Source organism: Mastigoproctus giganteus, chromosome 11, assembly GCF_048544385.1.
Source record: "Mastigoproctus giganteus isolate SK-2022 chromosome 11, ASM4854438v1, whole genome shotgun sequence".
Classification (NCBI taxonomy): Eukaryota; Metazoa; Arthropoda; class Arachnida; order Uropygi; family Thelyphonidae; genus Mastigoproctus; species Mastigoproctus giganteus.
The window spans coordinates 55,533,854-55,559,780 of record NC_143585.1 but is presented as its reverse complement, the minus strand read 5'-3'; the positions used below and the strand labels follow the sequence as shown (position 1 = coordinate 55,559,780).

The window sequence follows — 25,927 nt, the reverse complement described above, 5'->3', positions numbered from 1 at the left end:
TCAGTGGTCTGATGAACAAAATCGCTTGGATATAAAAACCATTGATTCCCCAAAATGTGTAAATTCGACTTGAATTTAACGTGTAAAAGCTCAGCCTTAAATTTATTTGGGTTATCAACTTCCACAACAAAGGATGGGAGTCTGTTCAACCAACCAACTACCCACTGGCTAAAGGCAAACTTCTGCACATCTGTCTTTCCTCAATTTGAATTTATGCCCTCTCAGGTGATTATTCTGAGCAAGAGGAAGAATCCCATCAGCATTGAGCATGCTCAAACCATTCAAGACTTTATACACCTCAGTCAGATCACCTTGCGGATGCCTAGTCTCCAGAAACTGTAAATTGCAAAACTTAAGCCTTTCTTCGTAAGAGCAACCCTTTGTTCCATTCACTAATCTTGTTGCCCTTCTCTGTACTTGTTCCAACAGCTCTACATCCTTCTTAAAATGAGGCCTCCAGACCTGTATACTCAAGTACTCAAGGTGTGGCCTGACCACACCTTGAGTACTTGAGGTGTGGCACATTGCCTTATACAAGGGGATAATCACCTTATCCTTGATAGAAAAATTCCTGTATATCCTTGACAAGACCCTATGAGCTACTTTTGCAGACAGTCTGCAGTGCTCAGAAAACTTCTTATCTGCTTACACAATTACCTCCAGGTCCTTTTCATTTTCTACCACTGTCAGTGTAGTACCGCAGAGTTGATATGTCACTCTGGGGTTACTGCTTCCCATATGTAGTACTTTACATTTGTCAATGTTAAACTTCATTTGCCACTTCTCAGCCCATCTGCTCAACTTTTCTAGATCCTGTTGCAGCAGCGTACTGTCATTAGTGTCCTTAACAACCTTTAATCGAAAATTTATTCTTAACTTGTGCTTTAGGAGCCATGGTTATTTAATTAATAAATTCAAAAATAACCCCAATTAAATTACTGTAATTACGTAAAATTAACAAAAATACAGTGAACAAGTGCATCAAACATAAAATAAAGAAACTGTCCGTGCAGGAATGTTATATTGAACAATAACAAAAATGCCGATTGGTTGAGAACAATCATATGAGTGATGTTCCATGTGCCAGTCACATAATTGAAAATTTCCACCCATGCATTGTTCCAGCTATATTGGAAAGCCTTCGGTTCCTGCAAATATCATCGGTGCTTAAAATAAAAGATCATATGGAAGGTAAATCAATTCCTGAGAATATTAGATGTTGATGTTGTCAGAATTTGAGGTCCCGCTGTAATGCGAAGATGAAAAGCTCTCGGGGAAAAACTTGTCATTGGAAGCTATATTGGACATTATAAAAAGACTGGATTAGGGACAGCACTAGATTTACGCTATTTAACAATCTGAAAAGTAACAGTATCACAAGCTGTTAATAATGTAAATGCTGTGTACATATAAGGTTCCATAATTTTAAGGTAAGTTTACTTGCATCTTCTTGACAATGTACTGTATTTATGTTTTATTGCATAATTTATATTCAGATGTTTTAATGTTTCTGCTACATTTAATATTGTTATAAATATGTGAGAAATGATGCCTTAAAATCAGTTAGAAATAATATTCAAGCTATAATCAGTTAAAATTATTTACATTATTTTTCTGTTCTGCTAGCAGTTCACTTAGCTCTCTGTTTTGACATCCCCAATTAAAGCGGTATGTGTGGAGGCTGTACTTCATTGGGTAAAAGCAGTTCATCATATTAGCTTTCCCAATTTATTATTCTTTGTACTTCTTTCTGAAATTGTAAGGCATTTTTACTTTTGCAAGATTTGATTCTCCTCGTATAGTTATTTCACCAGTTCTGTGATATTTTTGCCAATGCCAAAACCACACAACTGTTGCACGGAACTGTCCTTCACATTTTATATCATAAAAAAAAACTTCTGCTTGCAGGTTGCATGTTGGACCTGAGACCAATACATCTGAATTCCTCTTTTGAAGAAAAAACCATATGTACAAACAATCAGCCAAGTTTTTTTTTTTTTTTTTTTTGAAAGCCTTATATTCTTCCTTTCTGGCCAGCAAGATGAATTCTTACTTTATGGCAAGGAGGAGCATCATCCTTTTCCAGGAATGAATTTAGTTTTCCTTCTTCTGCTACTCTTTCATGTATTGTCCCTTCCAGAATACCTAACTCTTAATTAAAGCTTCTACAATTTCATTTCAAGACATGGAGATTTTGTAATGCCTGTCCCAGGTAAACAAAAGAATTCTGTATGCTGTAAATGAGGAATTATCAATATACAGAATTCTTTTGTTTACCTGGGGCAGGCATTACAAAATCTCCATGTCTTGAAAAATTAATCTATAACTAAAAATAAAACGTACACAAATACTTATTACAAGCATGCTGTACAGAAATAAACAGCCGAGGCTTATTCTTGCTGTAGATAGCAAAAGGCAGTGATTTACCGGGAAAAATTAGGTAGTTGATTGTTGTATTTCAGTGCTGGACAATTAATATGGAGGGGGGTGGGGGGAAGAATGGAAAAATTGCAGCACCCACATGGCAAAATCTGTGGCTAATATAATAGGGAAAACGCAAAATCTTGTTTTGTATGTGTGACTGCATTATAACAGTGAATGCTGTATTTGCCAATTGTGATTACATCCATTAATACTTGCTAATTGCTATAATATCATTAATACTTGCCAATTTGTATTTTCCTGAAAATTAAAAAAATAATAATAATAATTTTAAACTATATTTATAGACTGTTGATCTTCAAAAACGACTTGAATCTATGGGTGAAAGCTCATTAAGAAATTTTACTCTCGATACTCCTGAGAGTGTTTATAGATTTGAAGGAGAAGATTATAGGGAAAAGCAAAAGGTAAGCTTCCTTTATCTTAATTTGGAAACAGTAATAAAAATTATTTATAGATAACATTTATGGATTAAATAAACAGAGAATCATTTAGTGATTGGGTGTCATAGGCATGGTAAATTTTGTAGAGAATGGTGTAGTTATAACTAGTAAACAGATTATTTGGTGTAGAGATGCACTAATTATTTCATCCCTCCCCTTGGCATTTTTTTAGAAGTGCCGTGTGTGGTTCAGTTCTGCCAGACTTATTTTCATCCTTTTAATGATCACAGAAAGTAGATATTGCAAACAGTTTTTTATCTTGTTTTATTGTAGCTATATGAGAGAGGGAGAGAGAGTGAATATTGTTTAGCTTTATTATAGTATAACAGGAAACATTTTGGTTTAATTAAAAATAAATGCACTAATGATTTCTTGAATAAAATTTAATTACTTAGCCAATATCATATTAAAGGGTTGTCATAAGTAACTTGATTTGTAAATGTTTTCAAGAAAACATTGATCTACATATTGTGAGTATCAAAGGAAATGGAAAATATATAAATAAGGAACATTTTGATCAGTGTTATGCAAATTAACTTTGATTATGCTTATTACTAAAAACACTGTCAAAGGTAAATACATGCAATAAAATTCACATATAAGGAACAGGGGTGAAGCAGCCAAATTTGTAATTAGAAAGTGATTCTTCCTTTCTTTGGAACAGTGCATTTCTTTCGTTAGTCATTGTTATCAAAGTGGTAATAATGCTATAGCTGCCGTTAAAGCTTGTAAATGGGGGGGGGGGAATGAGGAAAAGGAAGGGTCTTTTGCTTAATTCTGTCCTTGAAGGCATTGATAATGAAGTTAGCATGTGCATTTGTGCACGTACACACAAACACACACACACACTACTGATAAGAAATGATAAGGCCATCCCTTGATACAGGTACAGGTATCAACAAGATGTGTCAAACTAAATGAATTATTCTCAACTTGGGTCCTAGGCGCAATGCAAGAAAGGTGTCCAGATATTTAAAAATACTAAAAAAAAAAAAAACTCAGAGTGCTTGCACACAAGCACTCTCAGAGTGGGTTGGACCTTTAAACACTGAAGGAGACTGTAATAAAGTAAAATTTATCAGCATTCTAAAGCCCTGAGAAAAATAACTTTAAAGTAATTATAAGGGGCTTATCAGCAATGTCAGAAGCAGTAAAGTATGAAAGTTAATTTGTCTTTCCAGTAACTCAGCTAGTATTATGAACAAATTAAATGAATTTTCAGCTTGATCAAGTGAGCTAATGCTGATTAAGTTTACTGAGACATGGTGCCACACAAAGAGGTAAGATGAAGAATTTCATTTCAAGTGAACGTTGTTCAAAAGAGAGAGAGAGAGAGAGAGAGAGAGGTGGGTGGGTGGGTAAGTAATGCTTTTGCTCAAATCGCCTGAAGGTTACAAGAATATTCCATGAGTTAGATTAAAGTAATACAGATGTTGGGTTAGTACGGTGTGAAATGACTTGCTGTAAAGGGAAAATAATAGTTGAGTATGTTACATGCCAAATGACTGAGGAGTATGACAAAAATTACTTTAGACAGATTGAATAGGCTAGTAAGCATGATTTTCTAATTATGGGCTCACCACACCTCTTATAGATGGGAATATGTGGACCTTAAATACACTATAAACAGTTTTTTGAACAAACTTTCACTTATCCCTTCATATCCAAGAGAGTGTGCAAGGACCCTTCCTTGGGCCTAGTATCCTAGATCTGGTTGTCACTAAGGAGTCAGCTGTATCAAAAATTTAACAATGCCCTTCGACTTTAGACACCTGTACATAGTGTACCAGTGATGCTACAGGTCCTTAAGACTGCTATCTCGCTGGGATCTGACACCCATAGCCTAGGTTGGTTTCAGTACTGCCACTTCCCTGGCCATCTTTGAAGTCTGTTCAAGTCATCCTGAAGGAAAGCTGCTTGGAAACTTAAAGACTCTACCAATCTTTGTCATCTGCAAATTTTGACATAATGCCTTCTATCCTTTTGTCGATGTTAATTTTGAAAATGAGACACAACAGTGGTCCCAGAACAAATTCTTGAGGGACCACACTGCTGACATTGCACCAATCTGAAGAATATCCATTGATCTCTGCCTTCTGCTGTGGAGCCACCCAGCAGTCTATCTTAGAACCTTACAGTTATCCTAGCCTGTTCAAGCTTATACAGTAACCTCTCATGAGGGACTGAGGCAAATGCTTTGCTAAAATCCAAATAAACTGTGTAAAAATTGTTCCCTGCACCTAGCTCATGAGTAACTGTGCCAAAATAGCCTACTAAGTTAGTTAAACATGATTTTCCCTTAATAAAACCATAATGTGTGTCCTTCAGAATATCATATCTATCTTAGTGTTTCTGGATTGCACTCTTAATCATTGCCCGTAAGATTTTTCCTACTATTGAACTCCGACTAACTGGTCTGTAGTTACCAACTTTGCTCTTAGAACTGCCTTATATGTGTTGGCACTTCTCCAATCCAAAGGAATCTCTCCCGAATCGAATGATGCCCTCGTAATTAACCTCAATGGTTCACTGCACTCCCTGGCGGTCTTCCCCCAAAACTACTGGGTACATGCCATCAACTTTGGAAACTTTACTTGCCTTTATTCTCAAAAGTTTTTCTAATAAACAGTCCTCTATAAGAAATCACTAATTTCATATGGCTCAGCCTCACTCGTGCATCTTCTTCTCAGCACAAAAAGTCAAAAGTCAGTAAAGACCAATGCAAAGTGCCTATTCAATGCATCCGTAACGTCAGCTGGGTTATCTAAGACTTTCCCACACCCAGTGAACAAAGGTCCAATCTGATTAGCTTTCTTCTTTGTTGTATTCACATATGTGAAAAACTCCTTGTCTCCATTCTTTGCTCTCTTAGAGAATGCCTCCCTGACCCTATTTGTGGTACTATTACAGATCAACTTGTACCCGTTGTAAGCTTCAATAATATTCATTGCTCTATAGCTATCCCATGCTATCCTTTTCTGCTGTGTCTGACTGGCCAGCAATTCAGATCTCTTTCTGGTACATTTGGAAATGCTCTTGACAGCCAAGTCTGTCATCATTTCTGAAAAGGTGCAAATTCTGCTACAGTATCTTACTAGAAGCAGTCATATTCAGCTGAAGTCTAAAGGACAATCCAAATAGAAATCTATAGACAGCTATCTTTTATAGCTGCTTTATATTATACAAGCTGCAAGCCAAAAGTTTCTGAAAGTAAATCCCGCCACAGTTTATACATCGATCCAAGTAATTCTCCCACTGAATCACCTCCAGAAATCTGGCTTCAGAAAAATGGCAGGTGTGCTTTTAAACATTAGCATAGCTGCCAAATTCTGCTGCCATATTTTAAAATGAAATGTGCATGTTGTCAGTAAAATTTTATTTCTAGTGCAGTGTGGACTTAATTAAAAAAAAAAAAAAAAAACTTGCCCACATCACCTGCCATCCCCTCCAATAGTTTGCCTAGTTCTTCCTTGAATGTATTCAAACTACCCACTTCCACAACATCAGATGGAAGTTTGTTCCAACAATCAACCACCGTCTGGCTGAAGGCAAACTTCAGCACTTCTGTCCTGCAACCATCCTTCCTCAGTGGGAATTTATGTATCCTTATGTGTGTACTCTGAACAAGAGAAAGAAGGCTATCAGCAATGAGCTTGCTCAATCCATTAAAAGACTTAAACAACTTTGTCAGATTTCTTTACAACTACCTGCTCTCCAGATGCTACAATTTGCATAACCGAAGCCTTTCTTCATAAGAGCACCCACACCATTTTGTTCCCTTCACCAATCTCTTGTGCTTCTCTATACCAATTTCCAAATATTTCTCATTTTAGAAAAGATCTACAATAAAATGAAGTTTCCAGACCTGGCATTTGTCAAGGCTACTCAAGGTGCAGCCTAACCATTGATCTTCACAGTGAGATAATCACTTTATCCCTGCTGGGGAAATTCCTGTATATATAATTGACAGAACCCTATGAACTGTGTATATGGTTTTTGATCTAGTGTCAGTATATGTGAGTCACAGTTGATGTGGAAACCTCAACAGGTTTACAATTTTCAAACATGGCTGTTTAGTCTATGCCAGTGTCTGGCACAGACAACCATGCCTAGTCAAAGTCATTAATTAGCATTAGCAGAGGTATATGATGCAAGAAAGCAAGCTTATACAGCATCAGCCAAAAATAAACCTTCCAATTTCATCCATCCATTCGCTCCCAAAGTTTGCCCAGTTCTTCCTTGAATTTACTTAACCTGTCTACTTCCACAATGACAGATGGAAGTTTGTTCCTGCAATCCACCACCTGCTGGGTAAGGCAAATTTCTGCACACCTATTCTGCAACTGTCTTTCCTCAATTCGAATTTATGCCCCCACAGGTATGTAATCTGACAAGGAGAAGAATCGCATCAGCATTGAGCTTGCTCAATCCATTCCAAGTCTTATATGCCTCAATCAAATTATATAGCCTTTCTTGATAAGTGCAACCCTTTGTTCATCTCGCCAATCTCATTGTCCCTCTCTGTACTTGTTCCAGGAGCTCTACATCCTTCCTAAATGAGGCCTCCAGACCTGTACGCAGTATTCAACATGTGGCCTGACTATTGGCTTATACAAAGGGATAATCACCTCCTTATTTATCCCTGCTAGCAAATTTTCTATCTGTCATTGACGAGACCCGATGAGCTGCTCTGACAGCTTGCCCGCACTGCTCAGAAAACTTCATATCTGACTGCACAATTACCCCAAGTCTTTTTAATTCTCCACTACCCTGAGTGTAGTACCGCACAATTAGTACATTACTCTGGGATTACTGCTATCCATATGCAGTACTTGGCATTTGTCAAGGCTAAACTTCAATTGCCACCAATCAGCCCATCTGCCCAACTTTTCTAGATCCTGTTTTAGTGGCATACTGTCATTAACAACCCTGCCAAACTTCGTATTGTCTACAAACTTTGGCATTAAGCCTGATATACCATCATCAATATCATTGATAAATACAGAAAACAACAATGACCCCAAAACTGAACCCTGGGGCACTCCACGAATAAGATTTGTCCATGAAGTGCAGTGTCCATTGATTACCACTCTCTGTCTTCTCCCACTCAACCATTCCTTTATCCATAGTGGCAACTTGCCATTTAATGCCATACTGCTCCGATTTGTACAGTAGTCTTTTATGTGCAACAGTATCAAAAGCTTTCCTAAAATCCAAGTATATGATATCAAAATTATTTTTTGCATCCATTTTCTTTGTGACCACATCGTAGTATCCAATCAAATTGGTCAGACAAGACCTCCCCTTAACAAACATATGCTGTGTCTGAACTATAACTGCAGTCCTGTATAAATGATCCTGCAGTGCTTCTTTAACCAGTGACGCCGTTAATTTCCCTGGAACCGAAGTTAAACTAACAGGGTTGTAATTACCTTTGATCTCCCTTACTTTTTGATCTCCCAGTTATGCGGATCTCTCCATCACGGATGCTCTTCGTAATCATGGCTAAGGTTTTGCTTACTTCTTTTGCTGCTGCCTTTTTTGTTATCACTGGCTAGATCCCATCTGTCACAGCTGCCTTTCTCAGGTTTAACTTCAACAATATCTCTCCACTTCACTTTCAGTTATTACAAAATCATTTTAGCTCCTTGTTAGAGTTTGATAAACTTCTGGCCTACACTTCCGTAAACATTTTCTCAAGTATGAATGTAGTGAAAAAATAATCGTCAGTTTGTCAGCTACCTGAGCAGAATCATCGACAGTCGAACCATTGATATGAAGTGAACCAATCTGATTCATCCCCTTCCTTCTTACCCGTTCACTCACTGAATTGTATCCATATAGCATTTCTATCTGCCAACCTGCTTAAGGGTGCACACAGGAGGCATGCTTACCACGTAGAACACAGGCAGCATACTTATCTGGGACCAACAGCTACAGGTAGACTTAAAGGAACCGGGTAATTTAATGGTAGTTCTTTTTTTATTTATTTATTTTTTTTTTTATGAAAACCTCAAACACGAGCGGTATTAGAACCTATAGTACTTAGTACCATGCTTGGGTTGGATGTTGAGAAGACGAAAGAAGATATTTGTTGACATTAGACTTGAACTTCTGTAGACTGTAATTTTCAGGAAATACGTATGAAGGAAGGTTGTTCCAGAAAGCCACAGCTGAATGAATAAATGAGGAAGATGAAAAGTTGGTTCTGTGAGTTTGAAGTTGTATGTTGGCTGGTGGTGGCATGTGTTCAGCCTGTTCTGAAAGAGAAAGAGCGGGAATTATAGAAGCCAATTCAAAAGAACAGTCCCCATGGAAGTATCTGTAGAAAAGGCATGCAACAGAAACAGTACATCTATGGGAGAGTGAGTTGAGAGACTCTGTTAGAGAGGGGTCATTAATTAACCTAACTGCCATTCTTCTGAATGGAATCTTGAAGCCCGAGAGAGGTTTTGGGGGCACTGCTCCAGATGTGGGAACAATATTCCATGGTAGGGCGGATTTGCAATTTGTACAGAGTGAACAGCTGTTTGGAAGAAAATTAACACTGAGAGCGAAAGAGAAAATCAAGTTTTTTAGATGCAGAGGAAGCACTATTTGTAATGTGCTTGTGCCAAGAGAGAGATGAGAAGTCAGGGTAATCCCCAAAAGAGATATATCATTTTTCCTAGAAATCGGAGTGTCACCAAAGATGAGCATAGGAGCAGAAGAATCCTTTTTGCGAGATATAAGACAAGACTGAGTTTTAGAAAGATTGAAATCAACTAAGTTGTTTTTGACCCACTGCAGAATTACCTGGAGATCGGCATTTAAGGAATTGGTAGCGGATATTCAAGAAGTTAAAGCTGATTGAACAGGGCAAGGTTTCTCAAAATGGAAAGTGGAATGCAATGCGCTATCACCGGTAAAACTATGGATAGGATTTGCAGTCAATGTAAAAAGGTCATTAATATCCAAGAGGAAAAGAGTGGGGGAAAGAACTGAACCTTGGGGGACACCAGCATTAGTGAAGAAGTTAGAAGACAGAGAGCCATCACCCTCAGTGAGCGATCAGAGAGAAAACTGGATAACTAATTAGAAAAAACAGTTGGCAAACCATAACATGGAATCTTGTTTAGAAGACCTTAATGTCAAACACGATCGAAAGCCTTTGAAATGTCAAGAGCAACTGCTTATGTTTCACCATACTTTTCCATTGAATTTGTGTATAAATGGATAATGTAAGCCAGAATATCACAAGTGAATCTATACTGACGGAACCCATACTGGCGATAGTTGATCCAATGGAAGGTTTCTAGGGAGGACATGGATAATGACGACGTTGATGTTCCAATTGTTCTTCCAGATCCTGATGAGCTAACTGACACAGAGAATTTTGAAGAAAATAATCTTGAAGGAGAAGAAGTGGAAGATGTTGCAGGTACCCTAGAGTTATTTACACCTATAAATGACGAATCTGAATTGAGCAGCGATGATGACACACTGGCTGTAAAAAAATGTAAGCTGTGTGAAATGACGAATCATCTTCCGCGTAATGAAGGTACATCAGGAAGCTTTTCAAGCCTATCAGAATCTCGCAATAAATACAAAAAATCAATTTCTCAAACAGTTGCAAAAACAAGTCACATAAAAGGAAAAACACCAGAGTGGACAAAGAATCAAATACAGTACACTGAGACGAACAGTTTTTCCCAAAATAATTTTGAAAATGTTACATCTCTGTTATACGGTAAAACGCAGTTGAAATTTTTGAAGAGTTTTTCTCTCAAGGCATTATTGATCATATAGTAGAGCAAAGTACATTGTACGAACAACAAAAAAATGATCCAAATTTTTCGCTTAGTGCCGATGAATTGAGAAGTTTTATTGGGGTTCTATTGTTTAGTGGTTATCACTAACTTCCTCAAGAGGACATGTATTGGGAACAAGCCCCGGATGCTGGTATACCTTTAGTATACAATGCGATGCCATGAAAACGATTCAAAGAAATAAAAATTTATCTCCATTTAGTGGAAAATTCACGCCTTGATATAAACGACAAAATGTTCAAAGTACGACCATATTTTGATATGCTAAAGCAAAACTTTTTAAAATTTGGCGTGATTCACGCCCATTTATCAGTAGATGAAATGATGATTTGATATTATGGGCGACATTCTGCAAAAATGTTTATGCGCGGAAAACCAAACAAATTTGGTTACAAACTCTGGTGTTTATGTAGTTCAAGCGGTTATTTATATAATTTTGAAACATACTGTGGCAAAAGTGAGAAAATGGAGGGACCGTTTGGAGGGCGAGTTATTACAAACCTAATTTCATCAATACCTGCTGACCAATATGAAAAACATGAACTTTTTTTGACAATTTCTTCACCAGCCATGAAATAATGTGCCACCTTAGAGAGCTGAGAATGAAAGCAACCGGAAATGTGTCCTTTGATTTCTAGCAAGCAAATGGAAAAAGAGAAGGATCGGGGCTATTTTGATTATAGAATCGACCAATCAAATGAAGTACTTGTGCTAAAATGGAATAATAATAAACCGGTTTCACTTGCCACTAATTACAGTTGCATTGAGCCATTAGGACAAACTAGACTTTACTCCTATAAAGACAGAAAGCAAATTCAAATTCCTATACCAAAGGTCATACAAGAATATAATTGACATATGGGTGGAGTGGACATGTTAGATAAGCAAGTTTCACTTTATAGAATCAGAATTTGTTCAAAAATATGGTGGTGGCCATTATTCACACAACTCCTAGATATATGCATTGTCAACACTTGGAGATTGTATCAAATTGCAAATTCTCAAGAAAAGGTATCGCTTCCGGATGTATGCAGGAAAGTAGTATTGACCTACCTTTCTAAAACAACTTCTTCTGGTTCAAAAAGGCCGGGTCCACAAAAGTCTAAACTTCTAGGTGGATGAGTGAGCATGGACGTCAGATTTGATGGCAATGGACACTTGGTAGTTCCAATAATGACACAACGAAGATGCTTTTTTTTTTTTTTTTGGTAGTTGTTGGCGCATCGGCTTCTGTGGCCATAATGCACCTCCCAAGGTTTTTGCAGTACTTTGATCCAAGCCCGAGGCGGGATTTGAACCTGCGACCTTTCGGTTGCTAGGCAGGCACTTTACCCACCCGGCTATGTGGTAAAAAAACAAAGAGACTTTGTAACAAATGTGATGTACCCCTACATGACATATGTTTTGTTCCCTTTCACACAAAATGTCTTTTATTATTATGTTTGATACATAGTGTAAAACACCATTGTTTGATTTTGAATTTTTTTTTTTTTTTTCCCCCCCTTTGTCTAATTTCCTAAATATTTCTTATTCTCAGCCAACGTCCCAAATATGGGACGTACTTTTTTTCTGTAACCAGGGAATTTTTTGAATAAAATTTTTTACGATGTCTTCATTTGAATGCTTTTAGCTAATATTAAGCGAGAAAATGGCGTTTTTCTTTTAAATTCAATTATGGCTGGTAATGGGTTAACTAACAGCATCACCTCTCCTCCGTTCTATCCTGTCTATTCTTTCTGTACACATTGTACTCCCCAAATTCCAATTCTGCATTCCTTATCTCTGTGTGACACAATGTCTCTGTTATCCCAACAGCATTAGCCTTTTGATGTCTTGATCAGCACTTCAAATTCGTCAAATTTATTTACTATACTCCTAGCATTGGTGTACATACAAGTATACATGCACCTGTTCTTTCTTTTAGTTATCCTAACACAGCCCATGTATTTACTCGTTCCATGATGGCTCCCAGCAGCTCTTGAAATCCTCAGCTAAGCATCACCCCTTCTATCGTGTCTATCCTTTCTGTACACATTGTACTCTCCAAATTCCAATTCTACATTCCTTAACTTGCTCTCTACGCTTCTGCTCATTACAATAGAAGCAGTGCAAGAATCACTTTGGCCTCTGCCTTTGGCTACCGTTAATATATTAGTCTGTGAATTCCCCCGAGCTAGCAGTTTTCTGACACACCTAACACTGCTTCCATAGCATCAGCAAATGTTCTTGCACTCTTTCTATTTAAGTGTATTCCTTCCCTGTAGAAACAGTCTCTCCTCTTAGCAAGCACACCGTGCTGAAAAAATTTCTAACCTATGAGCACAATCTCTTCAGAACAAATTGATTGACAAGGCTGTCGTGGTATACTCCATCCTATCGTGCCTGGGCAGAATTGCAGACATTTTCAAATTTAACCCTAACTCGCGAATTTTTTTCAACATTGACCTGTACTTGTTAAGTAAGTCGTCAGATCCCCTACTCTTAATGTCATTAGTGCCAATGTGTAGTGCTACAAAAATATCACCTTTTGTGCCCTTACAAGATGATATCTGCTCTACATCATCAACTTTTGTCCATGTTCCTATTCCACCTATGATTTTTGCACAATATATTTCCTGTCTCCCTGACAATAGAGTCACCGAAAATAACTAGCTCCTGTGGGACCAGCACATTCTGCCCTGAAGATTGCCACTGTGTTGTCTGTTCCAGAGAGTTATGCAAATACTTCACGTTGCACATTTTTTTAGGCAGGTATGCTTTGGAGAATGGCCCCCTTCTGTTCTCCTCCGAGCCCCAGCACTGCCGCTGCTTTGTGCACATTGCTTTTCTCCTCTAGTCTGGGGCATAATTTCCACTGAAATACGATGAAATTAATTAACAATGAAAATTAATAAGATTAATAAATTTTTTGATTAATCTACTGTACTACTGTACTTGACTATACAATACTATACTAAGCTAATGCAATAATATGTATTCCGCTGGATAGTTTTACCTTATACCTTAGCTATCAAGTTTGAGATATACACTATACCTTAGCGATCACTATATGAAATTAGCTATATCCTTGGTGATCCTTTGTAGGTTGTGGATATTCACCTCCATTTTATGTTATATGTATTGAATTAAATTAATATGTGTATATATATATATATATAGTAGTAATATATAACAGTAAAGAAACGATATAAGCAGAAAAAGGAAAATAACAAAAGTTATAGTGTCTGATATAGTATACTCTAAAATGCTCAGTGCAGCAGTAAAGGAAGCAAATGGATATAAATAATGTGTGGTTTGTAGAATAAATAAAGTGTGTAAAAATGGAAATAAAAAAATAAACATGGTGTCTGAACTAAGAGAAGTTTAAGGGTTAGTAGAAAGTGGAAGTGAAGTAGTGGTTAAACAGGCGAAAGAATTGAAAAAACCCAGTACAAAAATGAACTGAGACTGAGGGGGGGGGGAAGGAATGTATAAGTAAATAAATAAATAACACTATATTCAGATATGGGAGGGCAATTTTAGCAAGAGGTCGAATCAGGGAATGGCAAATATGCAAAATCTGAATACAGTAATACCCCGACTTACGCTACCCCGACTTACGCGAACTCGGAGTTACGCGGTTCTTGATTTTTTCGTTTGGCAACGCTGCCGCCCACTATCTTCAAGGTCATTTTTCATATGTTATCGACATCCGGTGCGATGGCGGAGATTGAGAGCGAAAGATGAACAAAATTCAACTTTGCTGCTTTTATGTTTTTTATATCAGTGAAGGGGAAACACATTTCACCATAATAACGTAAAAACCAACACAATTCCAGCTATCGGTATAATCGCAAATGCAATTAGATCGAGTTTACTACCCGTTTATAACAGATTTCACTTGCAGAAACGCAACTGGATTTTTATTGTTTTATGGTAGTAACCCCTAGAAATGTGAGGTGTTAATAGTGTATCTCTGCCTTTATGGTGTTGTTTATTCAGTTGCTGCATGCGCGCAGCTTTGTTTATGCGTATCAAGCGTGCTCCTCGTTTTGTAATTGTGCTTTATTCCCTAAAAATTAGTAAAATTAAAAGGTGTGAAAAGGAAGCGTCCTGGTGAAGACACTGCAGATTCAGAGAGAAAAAGAAAAGCAATTATCGATAAACAGAGGCGGACTGGATCAAAAATTCTTACCCGGGAAAATTTATAGTGGCCTCATACTATGGTTTATGGCCAAAATCACACTGGCCCACCGAGGTTTCCCCGGTAAGGCTTATGGCCAGTCCGCCTCTGTCGATAGAGAAAAAATATGAAATTGTGAAACGCTTTGAGCGAAATGAAAGACCATGTGATATTGCACGTGCTACAGGCCTAAATGAAGCAACGGCGAAAAGCACATGACAATTGCAAACTTGACAGGTTGAAAATTGAAAAGGGCTCAATTGTAAAGGGCTTAAAAATTTTAGAAAACAGACTCCAACGAAGAACGTGTTATAGCTACAAAGCAAGGAATAAAAAAATTATTAGCTTGCTACGAAGAAATTCTGCGTGAAAAAAAGGAACGCGCTGTGTCGTCAGACGAATTTGTTAGATTTTATGAAGCCATCGACATCGAAATAACTTTTTAACGTAAGTCATTTGTTTTTTTAATACATATTTTGTATTAATATGTATAAAGAACTGCAATTTTATTAATATTTTTCTTCTAAACTAGTGTTTTTGTTAGTCCTTGGTCCCAATTAAGCAAAATTTATATGTATTTATATGCAAAGTTGTACCCCGACTTACGCGAATTCGACTTACGCGATTTTCGTCGGACCCACCTATCGCGTAACTTCGGGGTATTACTGTATAGAAGATATATATATATATATATAAATATACACACCGTTGATTCCTGTTATTTGGGACACATCATCAACCAAAATGCACTGATGTGCATTTTTCAAATGCACATCAGTGCATTTCGGCCTGATTAATGGCACCCCCAATAATGTGAAGTTTCACATAAATAGTTAAAAATACAGCTTTACAATTGATTTTCTGTATAATCAAATCACGTTACAATGCACTCGCCATAGTAAAGTACCTTTTACTATACAATATGTAATAAGCGCCGGTCATTGTGATCATGTCGTGAGACTGCTGGCTAAGCCAAATTTTTTCCAAAGATAGGATCAGCCTACAAAGCAACCTGGCTACATACTCAGATCAGAAGTTTCCAGTTTCTGAGGTTTTACTTTCTTATTTTTCCCAACCAAGGTGGTATCAGTGTAGTATTTTTGGGCTGTGTGTTTTTCTCTTTGAGTAAAGGGACTCCATAGACATGGTAATCAAAAGGAAAACAGAGATTTAATTTCCATTTCAAAAAAAATATTCGTATATAATATTGAACTGACATATATACAATTTAATTACAATTCACTCTATACCTTCTGCACGAGTACATTTCTGTTCTGGAATAAAATTATTGACTCAGATGATTCATATCTCAATTAGCTTCTCTACACCTATAATTGGTATTTATATATATATATACAGGTTGTTCTCAACTTTACAAGTTAATTCGTTCCTAGCATGCACTCGTAGAGCGGGAATTTATTTCCCATACACATATGTTAAAAATAGGGGTTACATTATCAACAGTGAAATTAGTTAGCTAATTTAAACAATGATTGATTTATCCAAAGAAACGAAAACATATCCTGTAAAATCAAGCAAATTTATAATAATAGAGAAATTATTTATGACTTACAAATGTTAAAGAATGTTTATTCTTCATCATCATCGACTAAATGCACACTCGTTGATAACTCAGTACTGGCTCGGCACTCATTGGTTTGTTGCACAAGGAGTCGTCTTCTTCAGAAATGCTCTTCAGAGGCATTTATTTCCAAGGTAATCTTCTCTTTTCTTTATAAATTTCAATAGCATGCATGAGCATTTTTTAACGGAACGCACAAATTGCATCTAACACAATGTGTGCGGAGTAACAAGTTTACGAAGGTTTTAAAAGAAAAAGAATGAAGAGAAGATTCGGAAAATTTATTATGTTTTTTGTACAGTTGAAGATTTCAGTAAAGGGGAAACATATTTCACCAGCGTTTTCACCCACACAATTCCAGCTATCAGTATTTTCACAAATGCAGTAACAGAAAAGCCCAATAAACCAGAAAGTGCAAATTGTTTTTATTGTTTTATGGTTGTGACCTCCAGAAATATGCTTTAGAAAAATATCACAAAGCCATTCAAAATTGGTTCTTATAACAGAACATATGATAATGATGAAAGTGTAGTGCATTTTAATGATTTTAATTGGTAACTAATACAATTTACACTATAAAAACGACCTTTTAGAGAGTTATATAGCGAAAATTTGAACTTCCGAGGTCGTGGAATGAATTACCAAAAAACAATGTGTTATTCGGTTCACATTACGATATTTTCGCGATATGATTATATAGTTATGCGCGTGGTTTGAAATGTGGTATTTATGAATGTTTAACATTCATTTTTTGCAATTAATTTTCATATTTTTGATTTTGTTGATACTTGATACTTGAAAAAAAAAAAAAAAAAAAACTTGTAAAGCGAGAAATGCCTGTATGTGCATATGTGTATATATATATTTAAATAATGACTTAAAAGTTAAATGGCTTAAAAATGGCTCTGATCTGCAGTGCTGTCTGTTCTATAAATTATTTTTTGCTGCATAAGGACCACCGCTGTGCAAATCCTCTGCATTGGTGGATCGATCGGAGGAGGAATGGGTGGTTGGTTCTTCGATCTTTTCGCCTTTGCGACAATTTGTATAGCAATTGAAATGCAGCGATTCCATGACCATTATTGGCCTCGTGGTCCTCTGTTGATATGGGACATAATGGTCAGTCTATTATTTTGATATTTTTGTTTTTCTTTTAGTAGTTCTTAACCCCCTTTTTGGTGATATTTCACATTATTTGGAACTGGTACCGCTAAATTATATTATAATTGGCATTATTTTAAATTTTATATTGCTTTATTAATTGGAATTAAAGTGCTAAATTATATAGGGGACTATCGGCTACTGTTTATGTCTTACCTTTACTCCCCCCCCTCCCTGTTTGTTTATTTTATTTTACGTTATTTTTATGTTAATTTTTCGCTCTACGTTTTTTGCCATACTACTGGCTTATGTTTTTTGTTTTATTTTGTATTATCAGATGTGTGTGTGTGTGTGTGTGTGTGTGTGTGTGTGTGTGCGTGTGCGCATATGTATATATATATATATATATATCCCTTGAGATTTACTATACAGACTTATGCTTTTGGAACACAAATCCTCTCAAAGTCTCTACACCCCTGAATACTATCAAATTTACTTGTATGTATTTATGGCCTTAATAGCCCTTACAATTACTAGATTATGGTTTATGTAACACAGTCTCTCTCTCTCTCTCTCTCTCACTCTCTCAATCTATTATACTTTATGAGATTGACGCCTAAAGTCTCTGTACACACTTATATATTCTTAAACACTTTAGTACTAGGGATGACATAACATTCTCCCGTTTTTAATATTCTTTGGTAATAAATTAGAATTACAAATCCTTATCAGATCACTGCCTTTAGTTCATAGAGGGCTTACACATCTTTTAATATCACTCTTTATTCTTAATTTTACCAAAGATACTCCCTGGCTTTTAAATCTGTTATACGTTTACTTATTACTTCTTTCGGTACAAATTCCAGAAACAGAAAGGGCCATCAGTTTTACTCATGTTTTAGATTTTCTATAATAATCAAAAAAAAAAAAAAAAAAGGACTTACATTTGGTATCTTTGCTAACCTTCCTTTCATTACATCAATAAGATCCTCTCCTTCAGGGCTCCTATGGCTAGCAGTCTTCCTAGTGGTTGCTGCACAGTACTGGTCTGGCCTTCTCCTTCCTCAAATTACCGTTCCTTACATAAGTAGAATTTGATTGAGCTTTCAATTGCTTCACTCTATTTCGTATTTCATTCCCTTTCTCTCTGTTGTCTTCCCTACTCTGCTTCTCACTACTGCATTCTTCGTTCACATCTCTTTCCCAAAATTAACCCCACTTACATAGCTGCATTCTTAACCTGACGGCACTTTCCTTCTGACTGCCGCACTGTTTCTGCCCCAATCCGAACTTTTGTCTCTCTCCCGTTTATTTTTTTTTCTTTGTTTCTCTCAACTTTACTTCCTGGCCAATCACCTCCCCCATTTTTCAGCAACTTCTTCCTAATTCAATTGCTGGCCCTCAATCCCTTTCTTGGATCCGATCTGATTGGACGGTACTACGTTCATAGCGGAGAATGTCATACTGTTTCGAAGTTGCCAGAATGTTCTGGCCAGCAATCCGATCCACCTACCTCCTTTAGTCATGCCTATTGCATTGACCATCTTTGGAATTCATGCAGGTACACTTAAACAGGCCCTTCCCCCTCCCCTCTCACTACTAAAACTCTATTCCCGGATGTCTCCTTAACAGCCATGACTGTTCATTTATTTCTGTAAATCTCACTCATTACGGACACTGTTTTTCCGTATTACTTTTACTAAGTTCTCTCCCCTCGAGCTCTGTGACCCTTCTACTCCATGTAAGTTGTCTAGCCCCCCTGTAGTTTATCATCCATTGTTTCTTCCACTTACATCAACGATTCCCGTTAATCTACTTTCGTCAGAATCACTTTTTTTACTTCCAAGAATAGTCTTATTTACAGATTACATTTCCATTAACATGATGACTTAATTCTCCTCATTCCATTAATAAAACCACTGTGTAAGATATGTATTCTTTCTGCCCTTTCTAAAAATTTGTATTTATACCAATCAGAATCTTACCATCTATTAATTTTTCTTTAGGCTTTATACAATCAATACGCTACGATCATATATATATATATATTTATATCACCGCCCTCTGTATCATTCTATATGCACATATACCTATGTAAGGTTTACATCTTACAACATTTGTGAATTGAAGTTTAATTCTATTAAACAGCGATTCTAATTAGCAAAAATAGAAGGAATATTATCCACAGGCTATAAAAGTAAAGATGTATTAATTACAAATTTACACTTTATTACCTTGCCAAACAATTAAATGATACGTGAAAATCAGAAGAATATTTTACACAGGGTTAGCAAAATAAAAATAAATTTAAGCTTATGTGCATGGCTTAATTAATACATACTGTAATATGTACATACTAACTAGTTGACATTTCTGAGTGGGGGTTAAAATTTAAAACAGTAAAAAAGATAAGCAATCAATTACAAAAAACACAGCACACACAAATTGCAAGTAGCACAATATGCGCAAGTGAGAACGGAGTAATAAATTACGAAGCTTAAAAAATAGTAATAAAGAGAAGATTCTGAAAATTTTTCTTTTTTTATGATGATTTTTTATTTTTATTTTTTCAATTATTATTTTTTTTTTTTTATGAAAACCTCAAACACAAGAGGTATTATAACCTATAGTACTTAGTATCATGCTTGGGTTGAAGATTTCATGGAAGTGTAAACACATTTCACCTTAATAACCCACAGAATTCCAGCTATCGGTATTATCGCAAATTCAATAAGATCGAATTTACTATCTGTTTATAATAGATTGCACTAACAGAAAGGTCCAATAAACAGGGGACTGCAAATTTTTTTATTGTTTAATTGTTGTGACCTCCAGAAATCTGACCGAACCATGTGGTATGGTCGGGGACAATTGTAGGGTAATCTCGAGTGCTGTGGTCTCCTGCCCTGATTAAATGGCACGTTGTCCCAATTAAGGGAAGTGAACCCTTAATTGGGTTTTCGTTATTTTATTGGGAAAATGCCGAAACTAGATATTTTCTCGATTGGGTTCTATTCTTTAAGATTTGTCCCAAATCTTAAAGAACAGAAAAAGACTGCTCTCAATTAACCGGTGGCCCAAATAACCGGAATCCACTGTATATATTTATAGAAGCAATATATATAAAAATCGGAACATTATATATGTTCCAATTTTTATATGAACATTATATACAGGGTGTCTCAAAAATATTGGTACAAACGTTTAGGGGAGGTAGGTAACATCTAAAGGAATGTGAATCGCATAGGAACCCATAACCGGAAATGTCACGGGAAAGTAGTAGCAGAGGCACAAGAAGCAGAAATGACACAAGACAGTAATTGGTGGCAAACATTAATTTGACATAATATTAACAATGGAGTACGAGATGGATGCATTTCGTGATGTTACAGATACTCGTGATTAGACAGGGGTTCACCACCAAATACGGAGGATGCGGAAAGGTCAGGCAATGACCACCGCATATCCCGGAGCAATATGGCCTTTGTTGCTAATGCTCCTAAAAACCAAATAACAAACAACAAACAAACAGATACTCGAAGGTTCCACCATGAGACGCGATGCATGAGTGACACCGATGCAGCATGGATTGGCTTACATGGTCGAACACACCTGGAGTTTCTTTGACAGTAGCAGCAGCGCAGACGAGTCTCGCCACGAGATCCATTTTCGTCTCCACAGGCAATTCATACACGATAGATTTGAGGGCCCCCCGCAGAAAGAAATCAAGGCTCGATAAATCAGGTGAGCGTGGGGGCCAGGCAATGGACGCCCAAAACGCCTGTTCAAATGGTCACGAACACACACCTTCCATAATGGGGCAGGCGCCCCGTCATGTTGAAACCAAATGTTGCGTCTCACATTTGCTGGAACATCGTCAAGTAATCCTGGTAGAACTTGTTCAAGAAAGATCCAATATTTAGCAGAGTTCACGCGGGATGGTAACAGGTATGGGTTGACTAAGCAGTCACCGACCATACCTCCCCACACATTTATTGTGAAGCGATGTTGTGCCGCATGGGGCGCACACTGTGTGGGTTGTTGTGAGCCCACACATGAGCATTGTGCTGGTTGAATAAGCCTTCCCGAGTGAAATAAGCCTCATCCGTGAACAAAACATAGGCTGGAAAAACCACTGCGCAAAAGTTACACTTGCAGGATGATCTTGGGGGAGCAATAACTGAACCCTTTGGAGATAAAAGGGGTGTAAGGAATCGTCGTGCCAGACACGCTGTACACTGCAACGAGACACTCCTAAGGCAGAGGCAGTGCCACGTGTGCTGGTAGTAGGATTATTCTGGACGGCATTCAACACACTTTCTTCCATGGCGGGAGTTCACGTCGAACATGGTCTGTCCACACTACTCCTGTTACCTCTAAATGACCCATAATCGCACAAATTTTGATGCACACACGCAAACAAACGGTGTTCCGGTACATGTCTGTCTGGGAAGCGTTCTCCATTAATTCATTGAGTGGCTCGTCCATTGCCCTCTGCTAATCCATACACTAGGTGCATTTCTGCCAGCTCAAAGTTCGTATATCGATGCATGCTCTTCGTGCGGAGACTACTGCTTGAATGAGTCAACCAGAAATTTTCTCTCGCGCAAACTGATGAACAGCGCTGTCTACCGACTTACAGTGACATTTCCGGTTATGGGTTCCTATGCGATTCACATTCCTTTAGATGTTACCTACCTCCGCTAAACGTTTGTACCAATATTTTTGAGACACCCTGTGTGTGTGTGTATGTATATATATATAATGTATATATATATAAGTTGTATTAATATATTGAATTAAGTCTGCATAAATGGATGTGAAAGTTACACAAAGTGCCAGTAACTAGAAGGGTGAGGAAAGTAGAAAAAGAAGTGTAGTAGCATTTTTGCATCACCTCTATTAGGCCATTTACTAAAAATGTTTCTCCCCATATCTGATGACAGCTATACCATTTTCATTTTATTTTTATTTTCATTTTATTTGCATTTTATTAGTATTTTTATATATTAATTTTACTTTACAGTTCTGCCACTTTATATTGGCTTGGCAGTTCAGTCCTTAATTTTCTTAATTCATCATAATCTCTAGGATAGCATTCTTTCACCTTTCACAAATCTACTACACTTCTTGTTCTACTTTCCTCACCCATCTAGTTACTGGCACTTTGTACAACTTTCACATCCATTTATGCATACAGTCAGTCCTCGTATAACACGTGTTTACACTACACGAATTCAATCATACACGATTTATAAATAGGGGAACGATATCATAAATAACACAAACCGAATTCGCTTATGCACGATTCGCCTTTGTGTTTACAAGAAATGGCAGTTGAACGCGGAATCACCCCAACTGAACGGAACACGATAAGAATGAAGAGAAGATTCTGAAAATGTATTTGTTTTTTATATCAGTGAAGGGAAAACACATTTCGCCATAATAACGTAAAAACCCACACAATTCCAGCTATTGGTACTATCGTAAATGCAATTAGATCGAGTTTACTACCAGTTTATAACAGATTCCATTAGCAGAAACACAACTGGAAATTGTTTTTATTGTTTTATGGTAGTAACCCCCAGAAATGTGCATTTAATAAAATGTGAGGTGTTACTAGTGTCTCTGCCTTTACAGTGTTGTTTATTCAATTGCTTCACGCGCACAGCTTTGTTTGTGTGTTTCAAGCGTGCCTCCTCATTTTGTAATTGTGCTTTAATCCCTAAAAATGAGTAAAATACTTAAGGTGTGAAAAGGAAGCGTCCTGGTGAAGACACTACAGATTCAGAGAGAAAAAAGAAAAGCAATATCGATAAACAGAGGCAGACTGGGTCAAAAATTCTTACCCAGGAAAATTTTTAGTGGCCTCGTACTAGCATTTATGGCCAAAATCACACCGGCGCGGGGTTTCCCCAGTAAGGCTTATGGCCAGTCCGCCTCTGTCGATAGGTGCCTCCATAGCCAGGTGGGAAGGAGCAGTAGTGCGTAGCACACGCTTCTTGATTAGACTGGGTTTCGAGCCCGTCACCACCAAATACGGAGGATGCGGAAAGGTCAGGGAATGACCACCGCATATCTCGGAGCAATATGGCCTTAGTTGCTAATGCTCATAAAAACCAAAACAACAACAAACAACAGCCTCTGTCGATAGAATAAAAATATGAAATTGTGAAATGCTTAGAGTGAAATGAAATACCATGTGATATTGCACGTGCTACAGGCCTAAATGAGGCAACACCGAGAATTAGAATGCTGAGAAAATGAAAACAACTTTCATTGCAGGAACAACTCAAAGTGTAATTAAAATCCATTAGATTAAGACACAAAGAATTGGAACAGATGGAATGGCTGTCATCTGTTTGGATAGAAAATCAAACAAAAAACAAGTTTGCTTACGATAGAAGCAAAAGCATTATGTAATAGTTGTAATAAAATACGAAAATATTTTATTACGATTATTTATTGTGTTTGGTAATGTTTTGGTTACAAATAGGAACAAATGTGTGTTCAATCTTGGGTGGTCCACACCCAAGATTGAACACACATTTGTTCCTATGGCCCTATGGGAAAAATAGGACTATGGGTCCTATTTTTCCCATAGGGCCTGTTGTTTATATTGCGAGCGTTTCTACGAACACAACTATCATACTATACGAGGCCTGACTATACTTAATTCAATATATTAATACAACTTATATATACTCTTGCATCCTTTAATGCTGCTTTGTGCTTTTAAATGCATCTGTCACCTGATTTATTAATCTTGCATTCATTGTAACCATTTCATCCATTGTATACCTCTTTTCGTATGTAACTCTTTAAACATTACCTTTAAAGGGTTACATTGAATACACACACGCAGGACATTTCAATAAAATGTTCGTTGGAATGGGCATTGAAATAATTTAAAGTGGGGGGGGATATTTATTGCAAATGAAACATGAAAAATTAAATTTATCAAAGAAAAAAAAAGTTAGAAAGTGGATATACAGTAAGACTTCGTATTCGCAGGGAATACGTTCCAAGACCTACCGTGGATGGCTGAAACCGCGGATGTAAGTGAACACCTGCTGATCCCATATATAACATGATTTTCTTGTATATACATACATATAATAAAGTTCAATTAATAAATTAAACATTTTGTATAAATGGCTGTTTGAATCTTGTGGTTTAATAATTAAGAGTTTTATTAGTTAGACTTCCCCCTTGTCCTCTTGTCGGGTGTATATATTGCTGTTATTATTTTTAGTGTAATAATTAAGATTTATATTAGTTAAGACTTCTCCTTGTAATTTAGATGCATAATGATAACCTTGTTGGGTGTAGCAGGCAACACCATTTTGCACCCTCCACTATCTTTTATCTTTTTTCTTGCTTAATTTTTATTGTCTTCTCTTTCTAAAAAATCCATCTGTGATTTTTCACTACTTTCATCTTTTCCATACCTTTTCCTTATCCCATACTTTTTGCAAATATTCAGTCATATCTGTTAGAAATTATGTAATTGTTATAGTGTAAATATTGTATTGTTATTGATCGTCTTAGTTTTAACTTACTGATTGGGGAACTCATGCTTGTGAACTTTCACCTTGTTGGAAGCCACAGGAATATGGTGTATTTGTAATTGTTATTGGTCCCTGAGAGCTGGGCTTAATGTATAGTTGTATAGTGTATATATTGTTTGGTTGGTCTGCCTTATGCCTGACTGGATTAAGTGTAATATGTATAATCACTGATGCCTGCTTTCTTATGAACTTTCATTCTGGAAGACATAAGTAAGACTTTTATTTGGGAACTTTCACTTCTAGAAGTTGCAAGTCAACTGTAAAGATTCAATTTTAAATTCCTGGGTATTATTTGGAGGTTGATGTAGTTCCTCTGCTGTCACTTAATCCTAAGGTCAATCATTCTTGGGTTTAGTAACTTATTCTGCTGTTAATGTCACTGTTATTATTATTGTAGCCTTATGCCTTTCTTGTAAAGTTTGAGTGTGGTATTTGCATACTTAAACTAATTAATAGTGCTCTATATGCTTTTATAATGTATTTGACGGTTTTGTTTAATTAGCTTTGATGTTCGATGTCTAATCACATCAGAGTGTTGTGATAAAGTTGTTATTGAGATTTGAGTAATATATTCTATTTTTAACTTCTTGCTCTGCCTGGTGTTTGACCTGAAGATGTATTTAAATATATTTTAGCCATTCTACTGGCCATCTGTCTAGTTAAGTTGTTTGTTTAAGATGATCTTTAATTTTATGAATGTTAACCTGTTAGAATTTGTATATAGAACTACCGATATTGTTGATTGTTCTGTAGATAATTTTGTGTAGTTACATAGTTACTGTTCTCTCTCTCCACATAATGTTAAACAGTGGCTAATG

The 25,927-nt window shown here is 36.7% G+C and overlaps 1 protein-coding gene across 1 annotated transcript in view; it reads left to right on the top strand.

Moving 5' to 3' along the window:
• Iswi (nucleosome-remodeling ATPase imitation SWI) overlaps window positions 1-25,927 on the top strand; it is a 473,510-nt gene that overhangs the window by 306,546 nt on the left and 141,037 nt on the right. Inside the window, exon 16 of the mRNA XM_090385082.1 lies at window positions 2,730-2,849. Coding sequence (XP_090241208.1) covers window positions 2,730-2,849 — 120 coding nt within the window. The remainder of the gene's footprint in view (window positions 1-2,729; window positions 2,850-25,927) is intronic.